A 26,528-nucleotide genomic window follows, 5' to 3' on the forward strand; every position below is an offset into this window, starting at 1 on the left:
ATGCCCTGTTTGTGATCAGAACTCCCCACTCACTTGATGAAGGGGCAGAGCTAGTAGTGTTTGCTACCAAATAAACCTGTTGGACTTTAACCTGGTGTTGTGAGACTTCTTACTGTGTTTACCCCAGTCCAACGCTGGCATCTCCACATCATGCCTATCTTCTGATGTCAGACTTAAGATTCTTGATCTCCATTTCTTAGCTTATTAACTTTTTTTAGAGAAATACTCTTGTTCTGCATTTCTTACCCTATTTACTTTTATTATCTTAGTTAACATAATTAACATAATTATCTTAGCATTTACATAAATATTCTTATTTTTCATTTCATGTTTCAGGTGAGATGTTAAACCAAGGCCCCATCTGCCTTTTCAGACGGAGGCAAAGATACCACAGTATGATTCTGAAAAGGAGCAGGAAGGTTATATCCTTGGTGGCTTTGCCTATTCCTCAGGCAAAGTCACAGAAGAAATGATCTGATTATTAACTTTCAGGGGATTTTCATAGTAACTTCACTGTGGCATTATTGTAAGCCTACTTGTGACTAATAAATAAACTTTAACTTTTAACTTTCACATTATCTTATTTATCACAGCAGGAAGGTCCCAGATTCCATCCCCAGTTTGCGCTGAGTTTTCTGATCTCAGGCAAGAAAGCAACAGGATTGCAGCGTCTTTGGGCTATGGAAGGATAAATCATCCAGAAATCCCACTCCTGATCATTGTTCAGTGACAGCTTCTGGTGGTGCATATGTATGAATATTGGGAGGGAGGCCTGTACGGTATGGGCTGTGAGACCACTTCTGATGAACTAAACGTTCACTGTCAGGGTTGTGTGCCAAGAATGTTATACTGGAGAGTGAAAGATCTAGGTGGGACAATAACTTAATTATCCTGTTTGGGGATACCTGGAACATCTGTCTTCGGAAAGGGAAATTGGTAAAAAAAAAAAATCTTAATTAGCTTTTTAACCACATGCTGAATATTGAAAGAATGTAATTGAATGGATCAATTTATTTTAATGCGAAGTTTTCAACCAGATTCCAAAATATTATGACTGAAAGTGATTTTTCAACTCAAATTTCTGTGAACTTTGATGCAAAGGATATCCTCACTGTCATCCAATAAGGGATTGACCATGTCTCCTTGCAGATTGGCACAGCATCACTTCTTTCCACTTGGTTGGCACACACCCGTTAATAGTCAATTGAAATGTATAAACAGTGGCTTAGCAGATAAATACAGAACATGGCATCAAAACCAGAGAGATGTGGTTATGATAAGAATGGGTTCTCACCTAAGGAAAAAAAATTGGTGTCAGTGCCTATGTGCCATTAAGAGAAATGAATCAATTATGCCAGTTGAGAAGTGTGTTGCATGTGGATGTTAGTTGAGAACACAGTTGGTTTTACTGCACTTTGTTCATCCATGTGAACAAATGTGACCCGCTGACACTTTGGATTCATACATAATGAATGGGTACTGGCTATGCTCCTGTCGCTACATGAAGTCACATTCCAGCAGCAACCAGTACTTTCAGCACAGGAGAAACAGTCTGTTGTGCCTTATCAGTATGAGGAACCTGAATTGAGTGATCTGAGCAAACATTGATAAAAACTCAGTCTGCTTTGGGCCTCCTGTCATTTTAATGTTACTCCGCCTGAGAACGAGTGGTGGATCACGCCCAAAATGGAATGCAATGTCTTTTCTTGTCAGCCTGGACTTGTTTATCTCTCTTGCGGGTACAATTGAGCATTGGTTTTGTAACTTTAAGAATGGAGTGATTTTTTTTTGAAAAGGTGCTTGGTGCCATTTCAGACTAATAATGACTTGCACAAATCAAAATCATGCTTCATGTTCCAAGGTGCTTTACAGGGTCTAGAATCAAAGAATCCCTACAATGCAGAAGAGGACATTTAGCCCATCAAGTCTGCACCAACCCTCCGAAAGAACACCCTACCTAATAACAATTGCTTGCCCAAACTCTGTATACCCACACATTGATAATGGCTATCCACTTAACCTGCACATCTTGGCCACTAAGGGGTCAATTTAACATGGCCAATCTCTAGAAACAGACTGTCTCCCGAGGCTGGAATCAAATCCAGATCCCTGGTGCTGTGAGGCAACAATATTAATCACTGTATCACCATGCCACACCAAGAGAGGTGGTTATAAATACCATGATTAACATAGGTTTTCAGGAGAATATTAAAGGTGAGGATGGAGCAAGAAGGAGAATAGTGCCGTGACTGCTGATTATGATACCTGCACTGAAAAAAAGTCAAAGCATTGAGGTGAAGATGGCTGCAGAAGAAAGATGAAGGGAGGCATTGGAAGGATTTGTAATCGTAGACCAACTAAATTCAACAGGCAATCACAGAACCCCAGGATAATGGAACATCACATTCGTAGTAATGAACTAGCTATGTTACTAGACAGGATTAACACCTGGAGAATGTGGATGCAAATCCCATTTTAGCAATTTAAGTATTTGAAATTGTTTTCTCAGATAAACAAAACTTTTAGATTGTCATTATAACCCCAGAGAAAAAAGCATGCTGTCCTTACCCAATCCGGCCTACAGGTGACTCTAGTCCCATTCTGATGTGGTTGACTCTTTAATTGTCTTATGAAATAACTCAGGCACACAGTTGTTTCTGCTTCGGGAAAACTAGGGATGGGGGTGGGGGGTGGGAGCAGAATGTCAGCCGCCGAGAGTTTTGAATAAATTGGGAGTTTGCTTGGAATGAAGCTAAGGGATTTGTCAAGAAATAATGTTGGAAAGTCGGGTCTAGGTGATGAATAGTCTCCCTATCATGGGGAATGGGGGGGAATGGGGGGGAAGGGGGATAGCGGCCGAGGGGGTGATTAAAAGGGGACAGAAAGTTGATGGTAACACCACGAACCAATCTTTCTGGCCAACCAAATAAAATTAACAAGGAGACAAATGAAAAGGGGCAGCTTCCAAAAGGAGGGGACTCGCCTGAAACAAAAGACTAAGTTAAAGAAAATTAAAACAAAATGTGATTGAAGGGGTCACGAATACACTCCAGTCCCTGAGTGCCCTTGGACACCGCACGCTTCCTCTCCAGGGACAGGTCACACCACTAACCAGGATCACTGGAGTAAAAGGAAACTCAACAAGATCAATAGCCAATAAGAAGGTTGAATTTGATAATTAACATGGAGAAGTGTTCAACTAATTTTTATTAAATGGAGATGCCACTCACATACGAAGCAATTCGAAGGCGTTTATTCAAAGATCACAGATGGGAGTTAGGGAATATCACCAAATTGTTTTACACTGGGAGCTAAAAAGTGAGCACTTCAGTTTTCTGGAAACATTTCTATGGGTGCCACAAAACTGCAATCACCAACATCACATCTTCCCAATAGCCCCGTCATTGCAAGCTTCTCACTCACCCAGTTAAGACGCAAACCCATTCATTTCCCGCAGAAGTTTAAAATAAAAAAAAGCTTCGTTGTGCATAACCGCCCAGAGAAAACTAAAACCAGCTGACCATTCAAGGAAACACAGTAAGAAGTCTCACAACACCAGGTTAGAGTTCAACAGGTTTATTTGGTAGCAAACACCACCAACTTTCGGAGTACTTGCTGCTCCTTGGTCACTCACCTGACGAAGGAGCAGAAAGCGCTCCAAAAGCTAGTGTCATTTGCTACCAAATAACCCGGTCGGACTTTAACCCAGTGTTGTAAGACTTCTTACTGTGTTCATCCCCAGTCCAATGCCGGCATCGCCACATCATTCGAGGAAAGGCAAGTAGAAGACACCCTTCCATTGTCTGGGGATAAACTGCAAATCATCAGCACTAGAAAATGATGACTGTAGCTTTAGGTGGGGTGTGGTTTGTTTGGCCATTGGACACCTATTATACAACACATTTTAAAGGCTAGTCTTTGTTGAAAATCTCCCCAGTTTTTCAATTGGAAATAAATAAAACTCAAACCGAGTGATCTTTGCTCGATTGCTTTTATAATAAGCAAGTCCACTCGAAGTCTCATTGTGGTTAAAGTGGTACTGGATCCCCCCTCTGGGTTCAACAGTGTCAAAGCACCAACCACACAGCGTTGCAATGCAGACTGAAATCTAACATAGAGCCCTGACATCCCCAAAACATCCATTTGTAAACGTCCAAGGATGAGTTCAGGATTTCAGTCTTCCTGGGAACTGTAGTTAGGGGAATCCTCATCCAACCAGAGAGAGACTTGCATTGTGATAGCGCCTATCTCGGCCACCGGACACTTGCGACTACCTATTCTGTTGGCCCTTGTGGTGTTGGGACATCTCCATTAGGCACATTCTCAATCTGAAGCTCTGATTGGACTGGCAACGTTAACTCTTCTCTCTTTCTCCACAGGTGCTGCCAGACCTGCTGAGAATTTGTTGCAGCATTTTCTGTTTTAATTTCAGATTTCCAGCAGCCCCTCCCCCCACCCCACCCATTTTACTTTTATTCCAAACATAGATGACCAATTGTGTGGAGTGGCGTGTATTTTTTTACAAATACGTTCAGCCATGACCATCCAGTGACAAGAAAGGCTCTTTAGAGAGAATGTGACTGGGTTGTTGAATGAGCACAAGAATCTTCAAAAGTAATTGGTTTGACTGCACTGCTAGACTTTATATTAATCCATAATCCGCAGGGAATATAAAACCAAAGGCATCATTGTTTGGTATGATTGCAGTGATGGGATGAATGTCCCAGAGCAGGGTGAATGTTCTTGCGCGCAAGTGATGATACCAAAATGATACATTTAACTTACACAGTATTAAGTATTGAGAGGTTGCATTGCTTGCATTCTAATTCCGCATTGAACTCCATTTATAATTTCACCACTCTATGTCACCCTGAAGTCCAGAACTATCCTCATCAGTACCTACTGCTTTGGCAAGTCTTATATGAACTGCATGTTCATAAAGCTGCTCCCTACATCTGTGTGTAGGCCTTTTATAAAACATTGAAAAGAATGATTAACTAAAACTGATGCTTGGAGAACACCATACAGATCAAGTCCTAGTCTGAAACACATCCATCCACCTGTCACTGAGCAAGTCAATTTTGCTTTGAAGTTTATTTATTAGTGTCACTGGTAGGCTTACATTAACACTGCAATTATGTTACTGTGAAAATCCGTAATCGCCACACTCTGGTGCCTGTTTGGGTACATCGAGGGAGAATTTAGCATGGCCAATGCACCTAACCAGCATGTCTTTCAGACTGTGGGAGTACACACAGTAAGAAGTCTGACAACACCAGGTTTAAGTCCAACTGATTTATTTGATGGTAAACTCACAAGCTTTCGGGGTTTGCCTGATGAAGGGACAAACCCCGAAAGCTTGCGAGTTTACCATCAAATAAATCAGTTGGACTTAAACCTGGTGTTGTCAGACTTCTTACTGTGTTTACCCCAGTCCAACGCTGGCATCTCCACACCATGACTGAGGGAGTACCCAGAGGAAGCCCACACAGAGAATGTGCACAGTCTACACAAACAGTGACACAAGCTGGGAATCCTTTGATCACAATCCTTCAATCCTGATTGGATATAGGAGTAGTGCCAAAGAACCAGATTGTGATTAGTACCACAACTCAAAAGAGAGAAACCAAAAAACAACAACTGGTCAGCCTGACATCAGTGATGGGAAGTTATTGGAAACTGTTAACGGGGACAATACAAACTTTTATTCAGAAAAGCACGGGTTAAGGCTAATCAACATTGATATATCTGACTAACTTGATTGAATGCTTTGCTGAGGTACCAGAGAAGTTTGATTAAGGTGGTGCAGAGTATGCTGTACATATATGGAGTTTCAGAAGAGATTTAACAAAGTATTACAAAGGAGCTTAATAAGAAGAAGGAAGTCCTTGAAATTAAGGGGAATGGGACAGTATGGATACAAAACAGTAGTACAGTGGGTAGCACAGCTGCCTCACAGTGCCAGGGATGTAGGGAGCAGCTTTACGAACATGCAGTTCATACAAGACTTTGCTACTTTCAGCAACCTCAGCTACATTCTATTGGAACCAGGATGCCTTACCAATTTTCACAAATGCTAATCTTTGCAGTATATTTTCTCTATCTATTATTATCTTGTCCACATGTTCCCTCTCCTCTTTTAGTGTAACCTTCACATTATCCACTTCCTTTGTGAAGATGCAAGTTATTGATTTAATACTGCAGCTACGTCCCCTATCTTTCCCTTTGAGTCTTTAATTGGCCTAACATTTTTCCTTGCTAAGTATTTACACTTTACAAATGTTTTAGAGTCCATTTTAATGATGCCTGCTAACCCTTTCTCTGAATTTCTCTTTAGCTCCTATGTCAATCTTTTAAATTTTCTCTTTTAATTTGCAGAATCCCGGAAAAGCAGCCAGCAGAATCAAGGATGCCATGCACCCCAGACATACTCTCTTCCACCTGCTTCTGTTGGGAAAAGATACAAAAGGCTGAGATCACTCACCAATCAACTCAAGAACAGCTTCTTCCCTGCTGCCACCAGACTTTTAGATGGACTTACCATATACTAAGTTGATCTTTCTCTCCACCCTAGCTAGGACTGTAACACTACATTCTGCACCCTCTATTTTCATTCTTCCCTATGTACTCTATGTCTGTATGCTTTGTCTGTATAGAAACAATATTTTTCAATATTGCCAATACATGTGATAAAAAATCAAATCAATCTTCCTGAATATTAATTAAATCTTGCTCCTGACATCTGTCATAAGCCCACCTTTTTCTGTTTCATTTTAATTTGTCGTTATTTGTCAGTCAGGATGCATTCACTTAGGATGTTTTCTTTGCCTTTTCTCTTGAAATAAACAAGCTTAGTTTGTATCTGAATTATCTCTTCCTAGAATTTCCCCCATTGCTCTGTTATTGATATATCCTGCAATCATCTTTTTCAATCTACCTGTGCTAGGTCTATTCTTAAACCACTGAAGTAATGACATGTGTATGAAATAGCTACACTTAGAGAAATGTGTTTCCTTTTTATTTGATTTGGTCTATAACACACAATTACATGTAATTTAGCATAATTTAACAGTCTGACTCAGAAAGACCATAAAGATAACTTATGCAGAACTGTAAAAGTGCAAATTCAGTTAATGTGATATTAGCTCAAGTTAAAGAAGTATGATAAATTGAGTGACTAGCTCTGGGTTGCAATTTCTATGATTCTGAAATAGTGTGTGTTTTTCTGTAATTGAAGCTAAAGTATATTACTGGAGCAGTATAGACCACATTTGCCTCTGCATTCAGATTATACCATAACCTGGGAATTTTCTGTGTTGACTTTGAATGCCAAAACTAGGACAATGACATTGATGTTCTTTGATGAGCGCAATAGGTCATGTAAATTAGGAGAGGATGCCTCTGTAATCTGACATATAATCCTCACTACATTATTCTTCCCCAGTACCAACCTTTTGAAATTATGCTTTTTTAAAATTCTTTTGTGGGCATCACTGGCTAGCCCAGCATTTATTGCCCATCCCTAATTGTCCTTGAGGATGTGGTGGTGAGCTGCCTCCTTGAACTGCTGCAGTCCATGTATTGTGGGTACATCCATAGTGCTGTTAGGAAGGGGGTTCTCAGACTTTGAACTAGTGACAGTGAAGGAATAGCAATATTTTTCCAAGTAAGAAGTCTCACAACACCAGGTTAGAGTCCAACCAGTTTATTTGATAGTAATCTCACAAGCTTTTGGAGACGGTGTTCCTTCATCAGGTGTGTGGAAGGTTCTGATCAGAGAAGGGCATATAAGATCACACTTTTTATATACCCTTCTCTGATCAGAACCTTCCACACACCTGACGAAGGAACACCGTTTCCGAAAGCTTGTGAGATTACTATCAAATAAACTGGCTGGACCCTAACCTGGTGTTGTGAGACTTCTTACTGTGTTTACCCCAGTCCAACACTGGCATCTCTACATCAATATTTTTCTAAGTCAGGATAGTGAGCGGTTTGGAGGGGAACTTCCAGGTGATGGTGTTCCCGTGTATCCGCTCCCCTTATCCTTCTAGATGGTAGTCGTCATGGGTTTGGAAGGTGCTGTCTAAGGACCTTGGTGAGATCCTGCAGTGCATCTTGTAGATGGCACACATTGCTGCCACTGTGTGGCAGTGGTGGAGGGAGTGAATGTTTATGGATCAAGTCAAATGGATTGCTTTGCCCTGGATGGTGTCAAGCGTCTTGAGTGTTCTGGAGCTGCACTCATTCAGGCAAGAAGAGTATTCCTTCACATTCCTGACTTGTCTCTTATAAATTGTGGAGAGGATTTTGGGGAGTCAGGAAGTGAGTTACTCACAGCAGCATTCCCAGCCTCTGACCTGCTCTTGTAGCCATAGTGTTTATTCAGATAGTCCAGTTAAGTTTCTGGTCAATGTTAGCCACCAGAATGTTGGTCATGGGGGACATAGCAATGGGAATGCCATTGAATGTCAAGGGGTGATGATTAGATTCTCTTTTTTTGGAGATGGTCCTTTCCTGGCACTTGTGTGGCACAAATATTAACTGAGTCCATTACAAAGATACTAAATGATGTGAAAATGCCAGAGTTGGACTATGGTGGGTACCTGTAATTATCCCTCTCTTCACTCGCATTGTTGGTACCTGTAGAGACTTGAATACTTGTAAAGAGTCACATTCCAATCATTATCTTACAGTCGAGTCTCTGTCTATATATACCATGTTTGTGAATCCAGCTGTCCACTCACCTGATGAAGGAGAAGCACTCCAAAAGCTTGTGATATCAAACAAATCTGTTGGACTGTAACCTGGTGTTGTGAGACTTCTTACTGTGTCAAAGATATTAAAGCATGCACTGGAGGTGTCCATCTCAGGAATGCAATTCATGTACTCATACGAGTGCCCTCAATTAATTATAATGTTAACGTTGGAGCAAAGTCCAATACAAGGTATGTGTTCCTGAGGTTGTTCAGAAATATAAAAAAGATGTAAGCAATTTCATAACAGGTAACAGTAGGAGGATTGTTTTAACCATATTAGGTATCAGGTGGTGAAGAAACACGGCATAATACTGCCCCCCCCAAGCACATGCCCTCGTTCCACCCTGCCATGCAAATCCCCAGCCCATGCTTGGGTCACTTTGAACCTCAACTTCCTTTTCACTTTCTTCAGCCTTCACACCACATTGCAGCTTATCCGAAAATCAACCATTATACCTATGGGAAGTGCCACCTCCCTCTCTGTGAAAACTCCACTGACCCTCTGCGCTCCAACAGCTTGACTTTCAAGATAAATTTTCATGTCTCAGGCTCCTCCACAATTCGTGAGGACCCGAGTCCCCGCATCCAGCCGGTAAGTTCATGCTTTGGGTGTAGTTCCTTGTCAAAACTGTCCTGCAAATGAAAGGTTTAGCTGGCTAATTCTCTCCATTAATGTCCTTCGACCTGCTTGGCATTTGCAGCATTTTGTTTTCATTTGATGTGACGACAATTGGAACACGTAACAAGAACATAAGAAATAGAAGGTGGAGTAGGCTACCTGCCCTTCAAGCCTGCCCTGCCATTCAATAAGAGGATGGCTGATCTATGCCAGCCTCAAGTCCTTTTCTGTGCCTTTCCCCAATCCTCGATCTATCAAATATTTATCCACCTCCACTTTGAAATACTTCGAATGAACTAGCCTCTTTGGGGTAGAGAATTTCAGAGATTCACCAACTCTGCAAGAAGAAATTTCTATGCACCTCAGTTTTAAATGACCGGTGCTTTGTCTTGTAGCTATGTCTATAAATATATCGCATGTGAGAGATGAGATGTGTTTGTTCCAATGTAACTTATAATTATTGAGTGCAATTACACCCACATGAATAAATATGACAAGGGATTTTTAAAAAAATTACCTCAAAAGAAATTCAATGGGTGAGATGTGATTTTGGACACCAAATAAGCTTAATATCATATATTAAGCTGATCCTTTTCTTCACCCTACTTGTAACTGCAACACTATTCTGCACCCCGTCCTTTTCCTTTTCCCCCATGTACTTTATGAACAGTATGTTTTGCCTACAAAGTGCACAAGAAACAATGCTTTACATTGTATCCCAGAATGTGACAATAATAAATCAAATTAAAGAAACGCATCTTTAAGAAAAAAACATGCTTGCTGGAATTTTACCACCTCGGTCATCAGAGGCTCGTAAGAACCCGCCTGAGGTCAACAGAGGATGCTGTTCTGTGAGCCTTGCTCACCCCAATTCTGGGGTGGGTGAGGTGGTAAAATTCCAGCTGCTATCTCTGGAGAGACATTCCAAACACGAATAGAGGTACAAACGACAAATGTTCACCAAATTCAGTGTCATAAGGTGATTGCGGGTTGATGGGTTTTTGATAAGAGAGGGGATTAAGGGTTATGGGGAGAGGGCGGGAAAGTGGAACTGAGCCACGACAGATCAGCCATGATCTTATTGAATGGCGGGGCAGGCTCGAAGGGCCAGATGGCCTACTCCTGCTCCTATTTCTTATGTTCTTATGTTCTTATTATTGTCCCACATATTTAGTATACAGTGAAAAGTATTATTTCTTGTGCACTTTACAGACAAAGCATACCGTATTTAGAAAAGGAAAGGAATATAACATTTCAGAAAGGAGATTACTTAATGCAAGGTTAATTCTTGTTTTCAAAAGAATACAATTGGGATCACATAAATGGGATGGGTACCAGTTGTAGTTGACATAGTGGTTAGCACTGCTGCCTCACAGTACCAGGGACACGGTTTTGATTCCCAGCTTGGGTCACTGTCTATGCAGAGTCTGCATGTTCTCCCTGTGTCTGCATGAGTTTCCTCAGGGTGTTCTGGTTTCCTCCCACAGTCTGAAAGAAGTGCTGGTTAGGCACATTAGCCATGCTTAAAAATTCTCCCTCAGTGTACCTGGGAGTGGGAGCATGGGGACTAGGGGATTTTGACAGTAAACCTCATTGCACTGTTAATGTAAGCCTCATTGTGACATTAGGAACAGCAGCACTCCTACTTCACCCCCCCAAACACCGCCCCCCCCCAAAAAAAATATTGATCAGGAATTCAGAATGCACAATCTAAAAGCAGGAGGATTTTAACTAATGAACAAGCCAGACTTGTTTGGGGGGGGGGACTGGGGGTAAAAGAAAGTGGTGTGTAAACTGCAGTCGGACGGATCAATGATGGGTTTGGGATGTTTTGTTCCCCCCCAGGGAAGGGCAGGATATCTTTAAGGATTGAGAGAGTGTGTATGTGTATATTGGGGGGTGGGGGGGGGGGAGAGGAATGACCATGTTGGGAAACGGCTCGGGAGCGTCCCCTGCCTTCACCGAGCCGCAGCCGCCGCTATTTATTTATAATGCGAAGCCGGGCTGTGTGCGATTTCAATGAGCTTTCTCTTTGAGAGGGGGAGGAGGAGGAGGAACCCGGGCTGGAGGCGGCCGCTGGCTGTAGCGCTCTGTCTGTCTGTGTATGTGGCCGGGCTGTGTTTGAGAGTAGCCCGAGGGGGAGGCTGGAGACTGAGTGTGGTGGAGGGAGGAGAGCCGGGGGACTCGCTACACTCAAGAGGAGGCGATTAACAGAGACAGCGGAGTCTGACCAAAAGCCCCGGGCGCGAATAAGCAGGGCAAGACAGAGAGAGAGGGATTTGTGATGAGCCGGGCACTCAGCATTGATCGAGGTCCTTTTACACTTTCTCCCTCCTTTTTAAAACCCCAAATCTCCCTTAATTGTTATTTATTTCCACATGACCATTGCAATTTCTTTTGGCATTTATCCCCTGTGCATAGAAATGTGAGCTGTGTTAGCCGGGGCTGTGTCTTTCCCTCTCTATATAAAAGGTTAACCATTGATTTGCAGGTTCGCCAACCTACGGCAGAGACACGGTGTAGGCTTCACTTCCGCACTTGTTCTGGTCTTCAAGATGCAGACTTGGCTGAAAGGCAAACGTGTCGGATACTGGCTGAGCGAGAAGAAGATCAAAAAGCTTAACTTCCAGGCCTTCGCAGACCTTTGCAGGTAAGGCTGAGGATCATCCCCCCCACCCCCATCTTTCATTTTTTTAAATATTTGTTTTAGGGTGGAAGGGGGGTGGATGAATGGGATTGTAGCTGGGCTGTAAGGGAGCAGGAAATAAAACGCTGATGTAAGGCAGCAGAAACTCATGTGCAAAGCCCGCTTCACCGGCTAGAGGAAGGGGGGAAGAGAGAGAGAGAGACAGACATGAGCATTGATCGGTGCTGCACAGTCACCATCACTTTGTTCAGTCCCTAATCTCCAGCAATTGGATAAAAGACCACAATCTTGGAAGATGAGATCTTTAGGTTTAAATTTTAAAAAAAATATTTCCAGCACCCCCCCTCCTCCTCCTGGTCTTTTTTTTGTTTTTGCAAAAGCGTTGCCAATGCACTATGGTGGAAAAGGGGAAACTTGCTTTCTGGTGAAAGTTTAAGAATGGAGAAAGTGGCTCTGGGTCTGTGACCGCACGAGGTTGTAGGGCTGGCTTCCAGGAGCAGTTTGCAGAGACGGCAGCCGAGGAGCCTCCTCTTTCTCAGTTCCTGCTGATAGGGAGCCTTGAAGATCTTGTTGACAAGACTAGGCACTTGGATCTCCACTGTGGCCCAAGCATTGAATTTTTTTTTGAATTTTGATCCTTTTTTTTGAGTAGGTCCTTGTCTTGCTGTGGATTTGGTTGAGGGGGTCAAACTGATCTCTGGAAATGGCCTCTTGTTTAACCTGCTAGGAGGGGGGTCAATTTGATAAGGTTATTACTCATCTGATTGTGGCCTTAAGCTTCTTTTGGTCTTTGGTTAAGATCAAGCCCAAGATGGGGTGCAATGCCTTATTTTGTCAGCTTGGATCTTGTTTATTTCTCTTCTGGGAACCATGAATTTTTTTTTGGAGCAAGCAGGGATTTGGGTTTGCCTGGTCCGTTCTGAACATTGGCTTTTGTAGCTTTAAAGATGGAATAAAAAATTAAAAAAAAACGCACTCTGCCTCCTGCCTCTTCCCCCACCTCCCACCTCCAGTTAACCATCAATCTGTCAAACACAGCCTTAGAATCATAGAATTCCTTGATTTGATGCAAGGACCTAGCTGCTATGCTCTGTGGAAGAGAATTCGAAAGGCTAAAGAAATTCCTCCTCATCCCATATGGGATGCCTTATTTTGAAACTGTGCCCCTCTAGTTCTAGATTCACTCGCAGGATGGAACATCTTCCCAGCATCTATCGTGCACGGTCGTACAGCACTGCTGTTTCACAGTGCCAGAGAACCAGGTTCACTTCTGGTCTTGGGTGACTGTGCAGAGTTTGCACATCTCCCTTGTGCCTGCGTGGGTTTTCTGTGGGCGCTCTGGTGTCCAAACAGGTGCATGTTAGATTGATTGGCCATGCTAAAGATCTGTAGGTTAGGGGCATTAGCAGGGTGAATATGTGGGGTTACGGAGATAGAGCCTGGATAAGATGCTGTGTCAGAGTCAGTGCGGACTTGCTGGGCCAATTGGTCTCCTCCCGCACTGTAGGGTTCCTATGATTCTATTAAGTCATCTTGTTTCAATTAGGCCACTTCTTATAAACACCAATGAGTATAAGCCCAACCTGCTCAACTTGTTCAACCTTGCTTGATAAGACAACCTTTTATCCCAGGAATTGGCCTCGTGAACCTCTCAACTGCTTCCAATGCAAGTATGTCCTTCCTTAAGTAAGGTGACCAAAACTATACACAGTACCCATAGGTGTGGTCTCACCAATGGCCTGTACAACTGTAACAAGATTTTCCTACTTTTATACTCCAATTAAGGACAACATTGCATTTGCCCACCTGATTACTCGTTGGACCTGCATGCTAACCTTTCGTGTTTTATATGCAAGGATACCCAGATCCTTCTGTAGTGCATCATTATGCAGTGTCTCTTAATTTATATATTATGTTGCTTTTCTACTCTTCCTGCCAAAATGGTCCCACATTATGCTAACTTACTTACCCTACATATATTCTTGTACAGATTCTTTGCGTCCTACTCACAGCTTGATTTCCTGCCTATCTTTGTGTTATCAGTAAATTTGGCTACAATGCATTCTGTCACTTCATCAAAGTCATCCAGGCTGAGTGTTAACAGGATCCACACCAATGTCTTAGAGTAAGCAATTATAATTTTATGGCAATCCGCTGGTTGTAGAATCATAGAATCCCAACAGTGCAGAAGGAGACCATTTGGCCCATCGAGTCTACACCGATCACAATCCCACCCAGGCCCTATCCCCACAACACCATTCATTTACACTAGCTAGCCCCCTGACACTAAGGGTCAATTTAGCATGACCAATCCACCTAACCCATGCACCTTTGGATTGTGGGAGGAAACTGGAGCACCCAGTGGAAACCCACACAGACATGGGGAGACCATGTAAACTCAACAGAATGACCCAAGTTGGGATTTGAACCTGGGACCCTAGCGCTGTGAGTCAGCAGTGCTAACCACTCTGTCACTGTGCTGCCTGGTTATAGCTTGCCCACCTGAAAATGACACATTTATCCTGACACATGTCTCTTGTTTGTTAGTCAATCTTCTATCCATGTTAATATATTGCCCCACATTATGAACTTTTATCCTATGCAGCAATCTTTTATTAGCACTTTATTGAATGCCTTTTGGAAATCCAAATATACTGGTTCTACTTTATCCATCCTACTCTAATAAATATGTCAAACACCATAAGAAAAAATGCTGGAAAATCTCAGCAGATCTGACAGCATCTGTATGGAGAGAAAAGAGCTGATGTTTCTAGTCGGGATGACCCTTTGTCAAAGCGTCCAGCATCCGCAGTAATTTGCTTTTATTTATGTCAAACACCATTTCCCTTTCACAAAGCCCCTGATTGTATTACGATTTTGTAAATATCCTGTTAGACTAACTGACCTTTTCGTTTCCTGCTTTCTGTCTCCCTCCAATTTCCTGGGATCTTTCCAAATCTAGGGCATTTTGGGAGTGAATGCATTATCTTTGCAGCCACTTACTTTAAGATGTTATCATGAAGGCCATCAAGACTAAGGGACTTATCCGTTTTCCTAGTACTTTTTATCCAGTGATGGTGATTGTTCAAGTTCCTGTCTGTTTTTTTGATTCTTGCTTTCCTGCTGTTCTTCGGATGTTTTCTGCATCTTCCACTGGCATACAAAATACTTGTTGAAAGCCTCTGCCATTTCCTTGTTTCTGTCACCCTCTAGGGGACCAAAACTTACTTTAGCTACTCCCTTCCTTTTTATATACTTGCAGAAGCTTTAACTTACTGTCCGATTTTACATTTCTTGCTAGCTTTCTTTCATACTGCAATCTCTCAAAGGGCCAGACGGCCTAGTTCTGCTCCTATATCTTATGGTCTCTCCATTTTTATTATTCTTTAGTCATCCTTTGGACATAGATGACATAGTGGCATAATCGTTAGCCTCACAGCGCCAGGGACCTGGGTTCAATTCCCGGTTTGAGTCATTGTCTGTGTGGAGTCTGCCCATTCTCACAGTATTTTCACAGTAACTTCATTGCAGTGTTAATGTAAGCCTCCTTATGGCACTAATAAATAAACTTTAAAACATTAGTTATGCAACTGACCAGTACACTGGTTCCAGCATGGTTCAGGTATAGACTGTCGCGTCGGTTTAGTTCCCTCTTTTCCCAGTACTGATACCAGTGCCCATGAATTGAAACCTCTTTGTCTGCCACCAATCTTTGGGTGATGCATCTAGCTGTCTAATCTCATTTGCTCGTGGCTCGGGTAGTCATCCAGAAATTAACTTTTTATTGTTCTACTTTTTAACTTGGTACTCAATTGCTTGTACTCCCTCAACAGAACCTCTTTCTTAGTCCCACATGTGTTGGAGTCCCATTGTCCTAGATATGTAGAGTCTCATTGTCAAGATTGGATTTAAAGCTGGGAAACAGAGTGGGTCAACACCCAAGCTCTGGGGTTGCAGATCTTTAGTATACTGTACAGTCTGATGATGGGTTGCCTTATCCAAGTGTGTATCCTTAAAGCTTTATTGCAGTTTATTTATTAATATCACAAGTAGGCTTGCGTTAACACTGCAATGAAGTTACTATGAAAATCCCCTAATTGCTACGTTCCGGGGCCTGTTTGGCTACATTGAGGGAGAATTTAGCATGGCCAGTGCACCTAACCAGCATATCTTTCGGGCTCTGGGAGGAAACCAGAGCACCTGGAGCAAACACACATGCAGACTCTGAACAGACAATAACCCAAGCCGGGAATCGAACTTGGGTCCCTGGAGCTGTGAGGCAGCGATGCTGAGTATTGTTTCACTAAATACTGGAGCTGCATGCTTTGTGTAAGAATCCATAAAATGGGAAATAACTTGAACTTCAGCAGTATTGCTCAAATTTACCCAAAGCTACTGTCAATCTGGGTCCAATCAGCCAACAGTACCTTTAATGTAGCGGTAAAGTGTCTCAAGGTCTTTTCTCTGGAGCATTTAAGGATACATAAAATGTTCTAAACTTTGCAGTTCGTTTTATTGAACGCTTTAGAGTTAGGGTGTCAAGTCACTTGTTTTTAAATTGAATATTGGAACGTGTGTCTGCTGTTTTATTTGCCTCCAGCAAAATGCATGATGGGGCAATCGTTACACCTGAAGCCCTAATGTAGTTTTTATTACGTTTTCTTTTGAAGACTGTACTTAGTCTTTCAATATCTGGTACCGATTAACTGAATAGCAACTGTTGACATTTTTGAGAATGGCGGTGGGGAAAAGGGCGAGAATGAAATAGCTTCAGTTCCCGGGCCTGCACAGTAGTTAGCACTGCTCCCTCACAGCGCCAGGGACCCGGGTTCAATTCTAGCCTTGGGTCATTGTCTGCGTGTGGAGTTTGAACTTTCATCTCATGTCTGGGTTTCCTCCAGGCGTTCCAGTTTCTTCCTACAGTCCAAAGAGGTGCAGGTTAGGTTAATCAGCCATGTTAAATTGTCCCTTGTTGTTGGAGGGATTAGCAGGGTAAATACATGGGATTATAGGGCCTGGGTGGGATTGTTGTCTGTGCAGGCTCGATGGGCCCAGTGGACTCTGTCTGCTCTAGAGGGATTCTATGAACATTATCTGCCATTGAGGTATCCTGATACAGGGGAACACAATTATGACAGATTTCTTCATTCAACCCAGAACCGAGTTTAAGTGCCTGTGCTTTTGCTATGATGAATGCTGTTGTATTTAAAGGATATTGTCAATGACAAATCAGCCTGCTATAGCCTCAACTCGAGCAGAATGCAAAAGACGGACCAACGTCCTTATGATGATAGAGGGCAAACTGATACGTTTTGACGTTCCGAGCAGGAGCTCACCAGGTACTGAGAAATCGTTCAGCAGGGGGCCCTTTAACCTCAAAAAAAGATGAGATGAATGCATATTCATGACAGCTGTTAACGCTGCCAGGGATTTGCAATGGGCAGCCAGCAATCTGTGGGAGCGCAGGTTTGCTACAGAGCCATTAAATGAGCAAAGCTGAATTTATTTTTGAGGTGCATTTCTTTTGATTTGAAAAACTATGGATCAGACAAAGCTGTCTCTCTGCTGTTACCATTTTCTTTGAGTTGGTGGGAAGTAACACATGTGCTGAATATTAAAATTAGTGTGCACCCGATCGGAATACAATCTGATTCAAAATTATGTTGGGAAAGGAACTAAGTTTTTCTGAATGTGGTTGGGGTGATCACAGAATCCCGACAGTGCAGAAGGAGCCCATTTGACCCATTGAGTCTGCACCAACTGCAATCATGTCCAGGCCCCATTCCTGTAACCACACACATTTACCCTGCTAATCCCCCTGACACTAATGTTAATTTAGCCTGGTCAATCCAACTAACCCGCACACCTTTGGACTGTGAGAGGAAACGGAGCACCCGAAGGAAACCCACGCAGACACGGGGAGAACGTGTGCAAACTCCACACAGACAGTTATCTGAGGCTGGAATTGAACCCGGGTCCCTGGTGTTGTGAGGCAGCAGTGCTAACCACTGTACCGCCCCTGATGGGAACAGGGAAGCAACTCTGGTTGGAGGGGTTAACAAAGGTATATAATTTAAAGGTGATTTTGACATTGACTTTTGGTCTGACAATGCCACAATTTTAAAATTCTTATCCTTGATTCCAAATTCCTCCATGACTTGCCCTGCACCCAATCTATGCAAATATTTTATGGCTTAAAATCTTCCAAGGTCTTTACATTCCTCTAATTCTAGTCACTTGTGCATCCCTGATTTTCATTTTTAACCTTTGGTGGTTGTGATTTCAACTGAATTGTGGAATTCTGTTCCTAAGCCTCCTCACCTCTTCCTCTTTTAAGATGTTCCCTCTTTAAGCAAGACTTTTAGCTACTTGCCCTTCATGTGACTTGGTGTCAGATGACATACAAACATGTGAATTAGGAACAGGAGTAGGCCACTCAGCCCCTCGAGCCTGCTCTTCCCTTCAAGAAGATGATGGCTGATCTGACTAACCTCAACTTCACATTCGGCCTACCCTCAGCAACCTTTCACCTCCATTGTTAGTCGAGAATCCATCTAGTTCTGCCTATAAAATATTTAAAGACTCTCCTCCTCAAAAGGCAGAGGAAACAGAGTTCCAAAGGCCCTCAACTCTGAGAGAAAAAAAATTCTCCTCGTCTCTTTCTGAAACGAGCGACCCCTTATTTTTAAACCCTGACACCACCCCCCCCCAGTTCTAGATTCTCCCACAACAGGAAACTTCCTGTCCACAACCACCCTATCAAGACCCCTCAGAATCTTGTATATTTCAATCAAGTCACCTCTTACTCTTTTAAACCCCATTAAATATCAGCCTAGCCTCACAGCTAGACAACCTTCCCATTCATGCTACTGGTCTATAAACCTTTGCTAAATAGTTTCTAGCACATTTACATCTCACCTTAAATAAGAAGACCAGTACTGTACACGTGACTCCAGATGTTGTCTCACTGGTGCCTGCACACCAGTGTACGTTGTGTACTCCATAACCTCTCTCTCTTTGTGTACAAATCACCTCAGAATAAATTATAATGTTCTGCTTGCTTTCTAATTGTTTGCTGCACCTGCACACTAGCCCTTAGTGATTTCAAGCATTTGGTTAGCCAGATCCCTCTGAATCTGAATTCTGCAAACTCTCATCATTTAGACAATGGCTGGGATTCTCCAGCTGTTCATGCCAGCAGGATTCTCCAGTCCCGTCAGTAGTGCACTCCCACCCTCAGGTTTCATGGTGACCTGGGGTGATGTCAGTAGGAATTCTCATTGACAGCAGTGGGATTAGGGAATCCCACTACCAGCGAACACTATGCCGCCTTCCATCGCTGGGAAACATGTGGCTGGGAGGCCAGAGAATCTTGTCCAATGTGTTGGTTTTTATTCTTCCTGCCAATAGGGACAGTTTCACATTTGCCCACATTATACTCCATTTACCTGATCTTTGCCCACTCACCTAACCTACCTGTGTCCCTGAGTAGCCTTTTTATGTCCTCTTCATAGCTTGCTTTCCTGCATATCTTTGTGCCATCAACAAATTTAGCAACCATACCTTTGGTCCCTTCATCAAAGACTGTTGTATCTTATAATGTTTCTGTGAAACTCTTTGGAGGTTTTTATTCATTATTAATGTTTATTATCTTATGAATTGGTGAAGAAGTATTTTCCACCCTACCGCTGGCTGTGTGGGTTGTTTTAACCATGTTTGAATCAGGCAGCTAACATAACCCAAGAATGGTTATGGTATATTGTAATTAATTTATTTATGGTAACTCATTTTGTCCTGAGATTAATGGGATCCTTCTCTGCACTTGGAACTGCCCTTTGCTGCCAATATCTTTTGGATGAGATTTAGCATATATGGACTAACAGGATATCTGCAGTCCAGAAGGAGGCCATTCAGCCTATTGAACCTGCACTGACAACAATCTCACCCAGGCCCTATTCCCGTAACCCCACATATTTAACCCTGCTAATCCCCTGTCACTAGGATCCTTGCAGTCCAGAAAAAGGCCATTTGCCCCATCAAACCCACATTGACAATCTCACCCAGGCCCTATTCCTGTAATCCCTTCCTATTTAACCCTGCTAATCCTCCTGACATCAAGAGGCAATTTAGCATGGCTAATGCACATAACTTGCACATGTTTGGAGTGCGGGAGGAAGCCTACTCAGACATGGGGAAAACATGTAAACTCGACACAAATAGTCATCCAAGGTCGGAATTGAACCTGGATCTATGAGGCAGCAGTGCTAACTTCTGTGCCACTGTGTCAATTGTACCTGGACAAGTTCAGTTTGCTCAGAATAACAAAACTGTGGAATACAAATCCAGTTGTTTAGCAAACAATGGTACAGCAGCTCTCCCTGAACATGAAGGTTTTGGTGTCTGTGTAACATTTACTGTTTGAAATCTGTACAATAATGTTACACTGTTACAAATGCCAACATTAAAAGCATTTAAATGGTCATTGGATAAACATATGGATGATATTGGAATAGTGTAGGTTGGATGGGTGTTAGATTGGTTTCGTAGGTTGGTGCAACATCGAGGGCCGAAGGGACTGTACTGCGCTATTATGTTCTAGTATTCAGAATGTTCTCAAAGTGACTTGTTGCGACATAAAGTAGTTATCTTGCAAGTAGATCTATACATCAATTGCCACTGCACCATCTAATGTTAGAAATGCAGTGTTGGATTTATTTATACATGTTGCATATGAACTTTTTAATGGCTTTCAGACGGACCTAATAGTTTGGAAGTAACTAGTTTGCGTGCACATTTTAACATCATTTGGTGTGCTTTTGTTGGAACTTTTGAGAGTGTGGCTATGTAGAGTACACTGCGAATTACAGTGAAAGCGTGGGTGCTCAACGTATTTGGAAGTGACACAAATTGACATACAATAGGTTATAATTAGAGGTTGTTCATGGGGGAACAAATTGGTACTTGCTGCATTTTATTGCGTGAGTGTTTTAAGGTTTGTAAAAGTCCTGAGAGCAGCTGATGAGTTGCCACTAGATGCTCAACATATAAGGTACAGAATGTTGTGTTTAGAACTGTTTTGTAACTCAAACAAATTTGCTTCCCTATTGTCTCAAGACCTGCTAATTTCTGCTGGGTTACAATATCATTGTACGTGAATGGGAAGAGGTGTGAGTCTAAACAGTGAGCATCAGCAGAATCTTAAACCAATTCCATTTCTTTACAGCAAGGGGCACCACTAGATAGTAATCATGAATGGGAATGCTCTTATTGTTTTTTATTTGTCTCCCCCTCCTTGTTCTGGAAGAGTGCTGGAGGACTGAAATATTCCCGTTGTCGTTTCCCAGTTAACAGCAGTTTACACATCTTAGGTCAGGCATTTATTCTGCCATCTTGGTCCATATGGCACATTGCCACATCAGGCATTGCAAAAATCATCGGAGGGTGGAAGGGAAAACTCATTCTCCATTAATCTCCTGTGGCACTGCATTCCTTTGCGCTTGCCACCCACATAACAGTTTAGCCTCCAGGAGACCAGTCACACGTTTTACAATTCTACTAGAGTGATGAAATCTTATTCCATTCATTTCAGATGGCAAGTTGTCTCACATCCTTTTAAAAAGTACCCAGATGTGCCACTTGGCACATCTTAACATTCAAGGCTAAGGGCCAAGTGCTGAAAATGGGATTAGGTAGGATTAAGTGTCATGGGACCTTGTACGTGCACACAAACAGGCAAACAATGCCTCGGTTTAACTCTATCACATTACCTACCTTATGTGTCCTAGAACTGCAACTTCTAAACTTGGGACTCAGAGAGAGAAGTACTCCAGGTGAAATACGCTAATGCTTGGAAAGAGTAAACCTGGATTAGATGTAGAAACACTTCTTATTCTTTTGCTTGGGAGCCAACTCACCAACACCTTGTCAGTATTGCCCACATACTAAACACAAAGACATTTGCTGTTTAAAGGGGCTTTTGACTGTTCTCACCCATGTAACAGCCCACATACTTTGAAGGGGAAAATGTAATGTTTTATATTGGGGATGATGGTCCCTTTTAAAAATCAAATCTCTGGAAGATTTCTTGTAAAAACAACTTGCTTCTAGGAACTGATCATGTTACCAAACTGCCTGGGAGATAAACAATTGATTTAAAAGGTGAACAGGAAGTTAATTTTGGAGTGATTTAGACTCCTGGATGTGTTTCTGTTTTCAACAAGCTAGTTCAGGGAATATCTATTTCAAGTTGAATTCAGTTGAAATTTATTTTGTGTTGCTGGCTAAAAGGGTTTAAAACCTTGATAACCAAAGGACTGTATTAACAGTAAGTTAGACTTTGAGGATAGCCGAACTGAGAAGAGAGCGAGAGAGTATTCCGAGGTGCAAGACGCCGGAGTTAAAGAGCATGGAACGAGGAACGTTCTGATCCGAGGTGACATCACGTAAAATACTAGTGATGCCTGTCTTGAACTAGGAGTTTACAACCTTGCGGTGGTTGGAGGAGATTTTAAGGGAAAACCTTTTTAGTAGTAAGTGGATGGCTCAGGATAGCTCAACCCTTGTATAAATCTTTGAATGTTTGGAACAGGAAGTGGTTCATCTTCCAATTTCTGATAAATACCTGAATTGAGTTTTTGGGGGTTTAAGTCAAATGGCTGTAGAAAAAAATTTGAGTTAGATTCAGTTTAAGAGTATAGATGATTGCATTCATTACACTTCTAATCTTGCTAATGTAACATACTAAAGTTTATTTATTAGTCATGAATAGGCTTACATTCACAGCAACTTTATTGCAGTGTTAAAATCCCCTAGTTGCCACACTCCCGCACCTGTTCGCATATACTGAGGGAGAATTTAGCATGGCCAATGCACTTAACTAGCACATGTCGGACCGTGGGTGGAAACCGGAACATCCAGAGGAAACCCGCACAGAGAACATGCAGACTCTTCCCAACTTGGTTCACTGTCTGTGCATCGAACCCAGGTTCCTGGTGCAGTGAGGCAGTGATGCCGTATAGTTAAGGCAGATTGTAGCTACTAGTGTTCACGTTCTTTTGATTTTCGTGTGATGAAATTATTTTGTTTTAAACAGTGAATCTTACGGCTTCATTCCTTGAGTAAATTTGCTAATGTAAAAGTCCAATTTTCTCGGATTAACTTATTGGTTAAAAAGGGATTGGACTTTTACACAAGTAACAGTTTCAAGTGGTTGAAATCCATTCTGAACCATCGTGTTGCTCTGGCAGAGTTGCCAAGTTGGTGACTGTTCCTGCCAACCCTACCCCAAGAGGAGCCACAATGTGTTTTTTTTTATGCCTGTTGACATGTGGTCACAAGGAGGTAAAAGGCACCTTCTGTGGTGTGCTATTCATCAGCGAATAGGTTTGCACCAAGGTGAGGTTGACTTCAGTGGTGGTCAATAAAAGAATCTTGGATTTTTTTTTGGCTAAAGGTTGTGGGTGAGAGGTTGGAGGGCGACAAATATGAGATTTTTTTTATTAGTGTCGCAAGAAGGCCTACATTAATGCTGCAATGAAGATACTGTGAAAATCCCCTTGATCAATTGTTGCTTGAGTATATTTAAAAAAATAACAAAATCATTACTGCTTTGTAGTGGAGATCATAACACTCAGCTAATCAATAAGATGGTTAAGATCAGATCTCACTTGTTCCTAATGGATCTTTTACATTAACAGTGGGACGTGGAAACAAGGAATGACCTAGCAAATTGTGTTCTTCTTCCTCAGAATATGTTGGGCGGGATTCTGAAGTTCAGCTTTGCCCTTGTGTTGGTCTGCTTCCATCATGACGTTTGGTTGAGCCGTAATGTAAACATGTTGGTCCACAGAAGTGGGTTGGCATGTTTAAGAGACCATTGAAAGGAGTTGTTCCGACCACAGAAGCCTGAGAAAATGTTTGTTTTGATACCAGATTTATGGCTGTCATTCTGTTATTTTAAGTGCTAGTGTGCATCAGTAGCTCAGTGTTGGCATGGGGGTAGAATTGCTGAGATCAAAGGGTGAAACGAGCAAACTTTCTGAAAGATATCATCAAATTTAGCTGGTGATGAATACTCGGTTTACTAGGTTTTGCTTAATTTTTCTACATAAAAGGGTTTTCTGACAGATTCAATTATAGAACTCTACTATTTGATTCCAGGAATTTTGACGTTGAGAGAAATCCTCTGAATTTTTTCACCGTTCCTGTCCAAGACACCAGCCATCACATCCTTGCACTCAGAACTCCCCCTCAGTGACCATTTCCTTTTCTTTGTGGTTGTACAGTTGTAACCTGTTTCATACTTCCCGGTGTTCCAGAAGTGCAAAACTCTCTGCCCCAAACAGGAATTCCTTCTCCCTCTAACCCCATGTTTTCCTTTGGTGATGTGCACGCACCTAGTGGTGCACCAAGGCAGACTTTCATCTGTTTCCACAGCTAGTCATTTCTAGACCAGGTTGTTAGTATGTCACCAGGGGCTCATAGCTTGAGGTGGACCACTCCACATCAAGTGTGGCTGATCAGCCATCTCTCCTGCTTTTACCGCTAGCCATTTGGTGTTGTTTGGAAGGATTTGCTGGTTGACACTCAATTTTTTTTTTGGCCGTGTTATGAATGCATCTTCCTTGGCCATCAGGACCTGGAGTGGGACTCAAACCCGGAGCTTCCCCCGCAGCTATAAAGGGGGAAGTTCCAGGATTTTGACCCAAGCTTGGCAGCCACATCATGGTATTGTCAACATGGCTGACACGATGTTCACGAACCAGTTTATCCTTCACTGGCATTCAGCAAATCAAATCGCCTAATTTAAATTTATTCAGGGTGTGTGTAGAAATATTCCAGAGTTACATTTCCCAGTTTAGGTTGGCATGTAACCATGAATATTTCTAGTTTACTTTTTGTGTAATTCAAGTAGGCCCAGGGGCATGGTTAAAGAGGAATGCCTCTGGTTTTATGCCAGTAAAACGCAGTTCTAATAGATTTTCATTTAACGTTTATTTTGAACTTGAATAATCGCTTCTCTTGAGTTGCATATACTTTTGCTGGCCAGGAAGGCAGCTAACTTAACTTTAGAGTTCTGCTAATGTTGATCTTGATCTAAGTTATTTGCTGGCCTGTTTCACTGATCTGACTTTTAGCTTTTAAAAAGCATTTGGATAGTTACATGGGTAAGATGCGTATAGAAGGATATGGGCCGAATGCGGGCAATTGGGAATAGTTTAGAGGTTTCAAAAAGAAGGGCAGCGTGGACAAGTTGGGCCACAGGGCCTGTAACCCTAAGGCTGTAAACCTCTATGCTTCTGCCCTGTACCTGCTAAGAAACTGTGGCTAAGACTTGTAGGGAAGATGAATTGAAACCCTTTTCCCTCCTTGAAGAGTTCAAACAGTTAAGGTGACAGGTTGTGGGGGCTGGGGTTGTATTCCTTTGGAGTGTAGAAGATTAAGGGGGTCATCTAATTAGGGTATTTAAGTTGATTAATGGATTTTGTAGGGTTGGTAGAAATGATTTCTTCCATTGCAAAGGACAGAACTTCCGTTGCAAGGGATGGCACGGTAGCACAGTGGTTAGCACTGCTGCTTCACAACTCCAGGGTTCTGGGTTCGATTCCCGGCTTGGGTCACTGTCTGTGTGGAGTTTGCATGTTCTCCTCGTGTCTGCATGGGTTTCCTCCGGGTACTCCGGTTTCCTCCCACAGTCCAAAGATGCGTGGATTAGGTTGGTTGGCCATGCTAAGAAATTGCCCCTTAGTGTCCAGAGATGTGTAGGTTTGAGGGATTAGTGGGTATAACATGTAGGGATGTGGGGGTAGGGCCTGGGTGGGATTGTGTTCGGTGCAGACTCGATGGGCCGAAGGGCCTCTTTCTGCACTGTCGGGTTCTATGATAGAACTAGGAGGCCTAATGTTAAAATTTGAGCTAGGCTGGTGGGTGATGATTTCCAGTGGGGTTAGTGGCAATCTGAAACGTGCCAAAACTATGGAGACCATGTCAATTCTAAAAAACTTCAGACCTCCGCTGCACAGATTTTTTTTGGTAAGGGTAATTAGGAAAATGGAAGTGAATAAAAGTGAATAACTGTGGATGCTTGAATCTGAAACGAAGAAACAGGAAAATGCTGGAAAATCTCAGCAGGTCTGACAGCATCTGTGGAGAGAGAGCAGAGCTAAATAGGCCCTTCATCAGAGCTAAAGGGAACAGGAAATAAGATGAGATTTATAATGTTGGGTTGGCACGGGGGTGTGGAGCAGTGGGGGTTTGATTGAGGGCCAGCAATAGGTGGAGCTCAATAAAACAAGACAAAGAACAGTACAGCACAGGAACAAGCCCTTCAACACACCAAGTCTGTGCCGGTCATGTTGTCCTGTCTACACTAACCACCTGTGTCTGTCTATACCGCCTGCTTGAGACTGACAAGATGTTGTGGACGAAGAGACAAAGGGAATTGAAACAGTGGTGAGCTTGCCCAGATGAGTTTTTATGATAATTGACAATGGTTTCCTGGTCA

At 42.5% G+C, this 26,528-nt stretch overlaps 1 protein-coding gene across 1 annotated transcript in view; it reads left to right on the forward strand.

Annotated features, from left to right (window-relative positions):
* The first annotated feature begins 11,442 nt into the window (after positions 1–11,442).
* itpk1a (inositol-tetrakisphosphate 1-kinase a) overlaps positions 11,443–26,528 on the forward strand; it is a 201,508-nt gene continuing 186,422 nt past the window's right edge. The window contains exons 1-2 of the mRNA XM_080202372.1: positions 11,443–11,690; positions 11,870–12,028. Coding sequence (XP_080058498.1) covers positions 11,934–12,028 — 95 coding nt within the window. The 5' untranslated portion in view covers positions 11,443–11,690; positions 11,870–11,933. The remainder of the gene's footprint in view (positions 11,691–11,869; positions 12,029–26,528) is intronic.

This window comes from Carcharhinus amblyrhynchos, chromosome 14 (assembly GCF_965287045.1).
Source record: "Carcharhinus amblyrhynchos chromosome 14, sCarAmb.v2.hapA, whole genome shotgun sequence".
Taxonomy (NCBI): domain Eukaryota; kingdom Metazoa; phylum Chordata; class Chondrichthyes; order Carcharhiniformes; family Carcharhinidae; genus Carcharhinus; species Carcharhinus amblyrhynchos.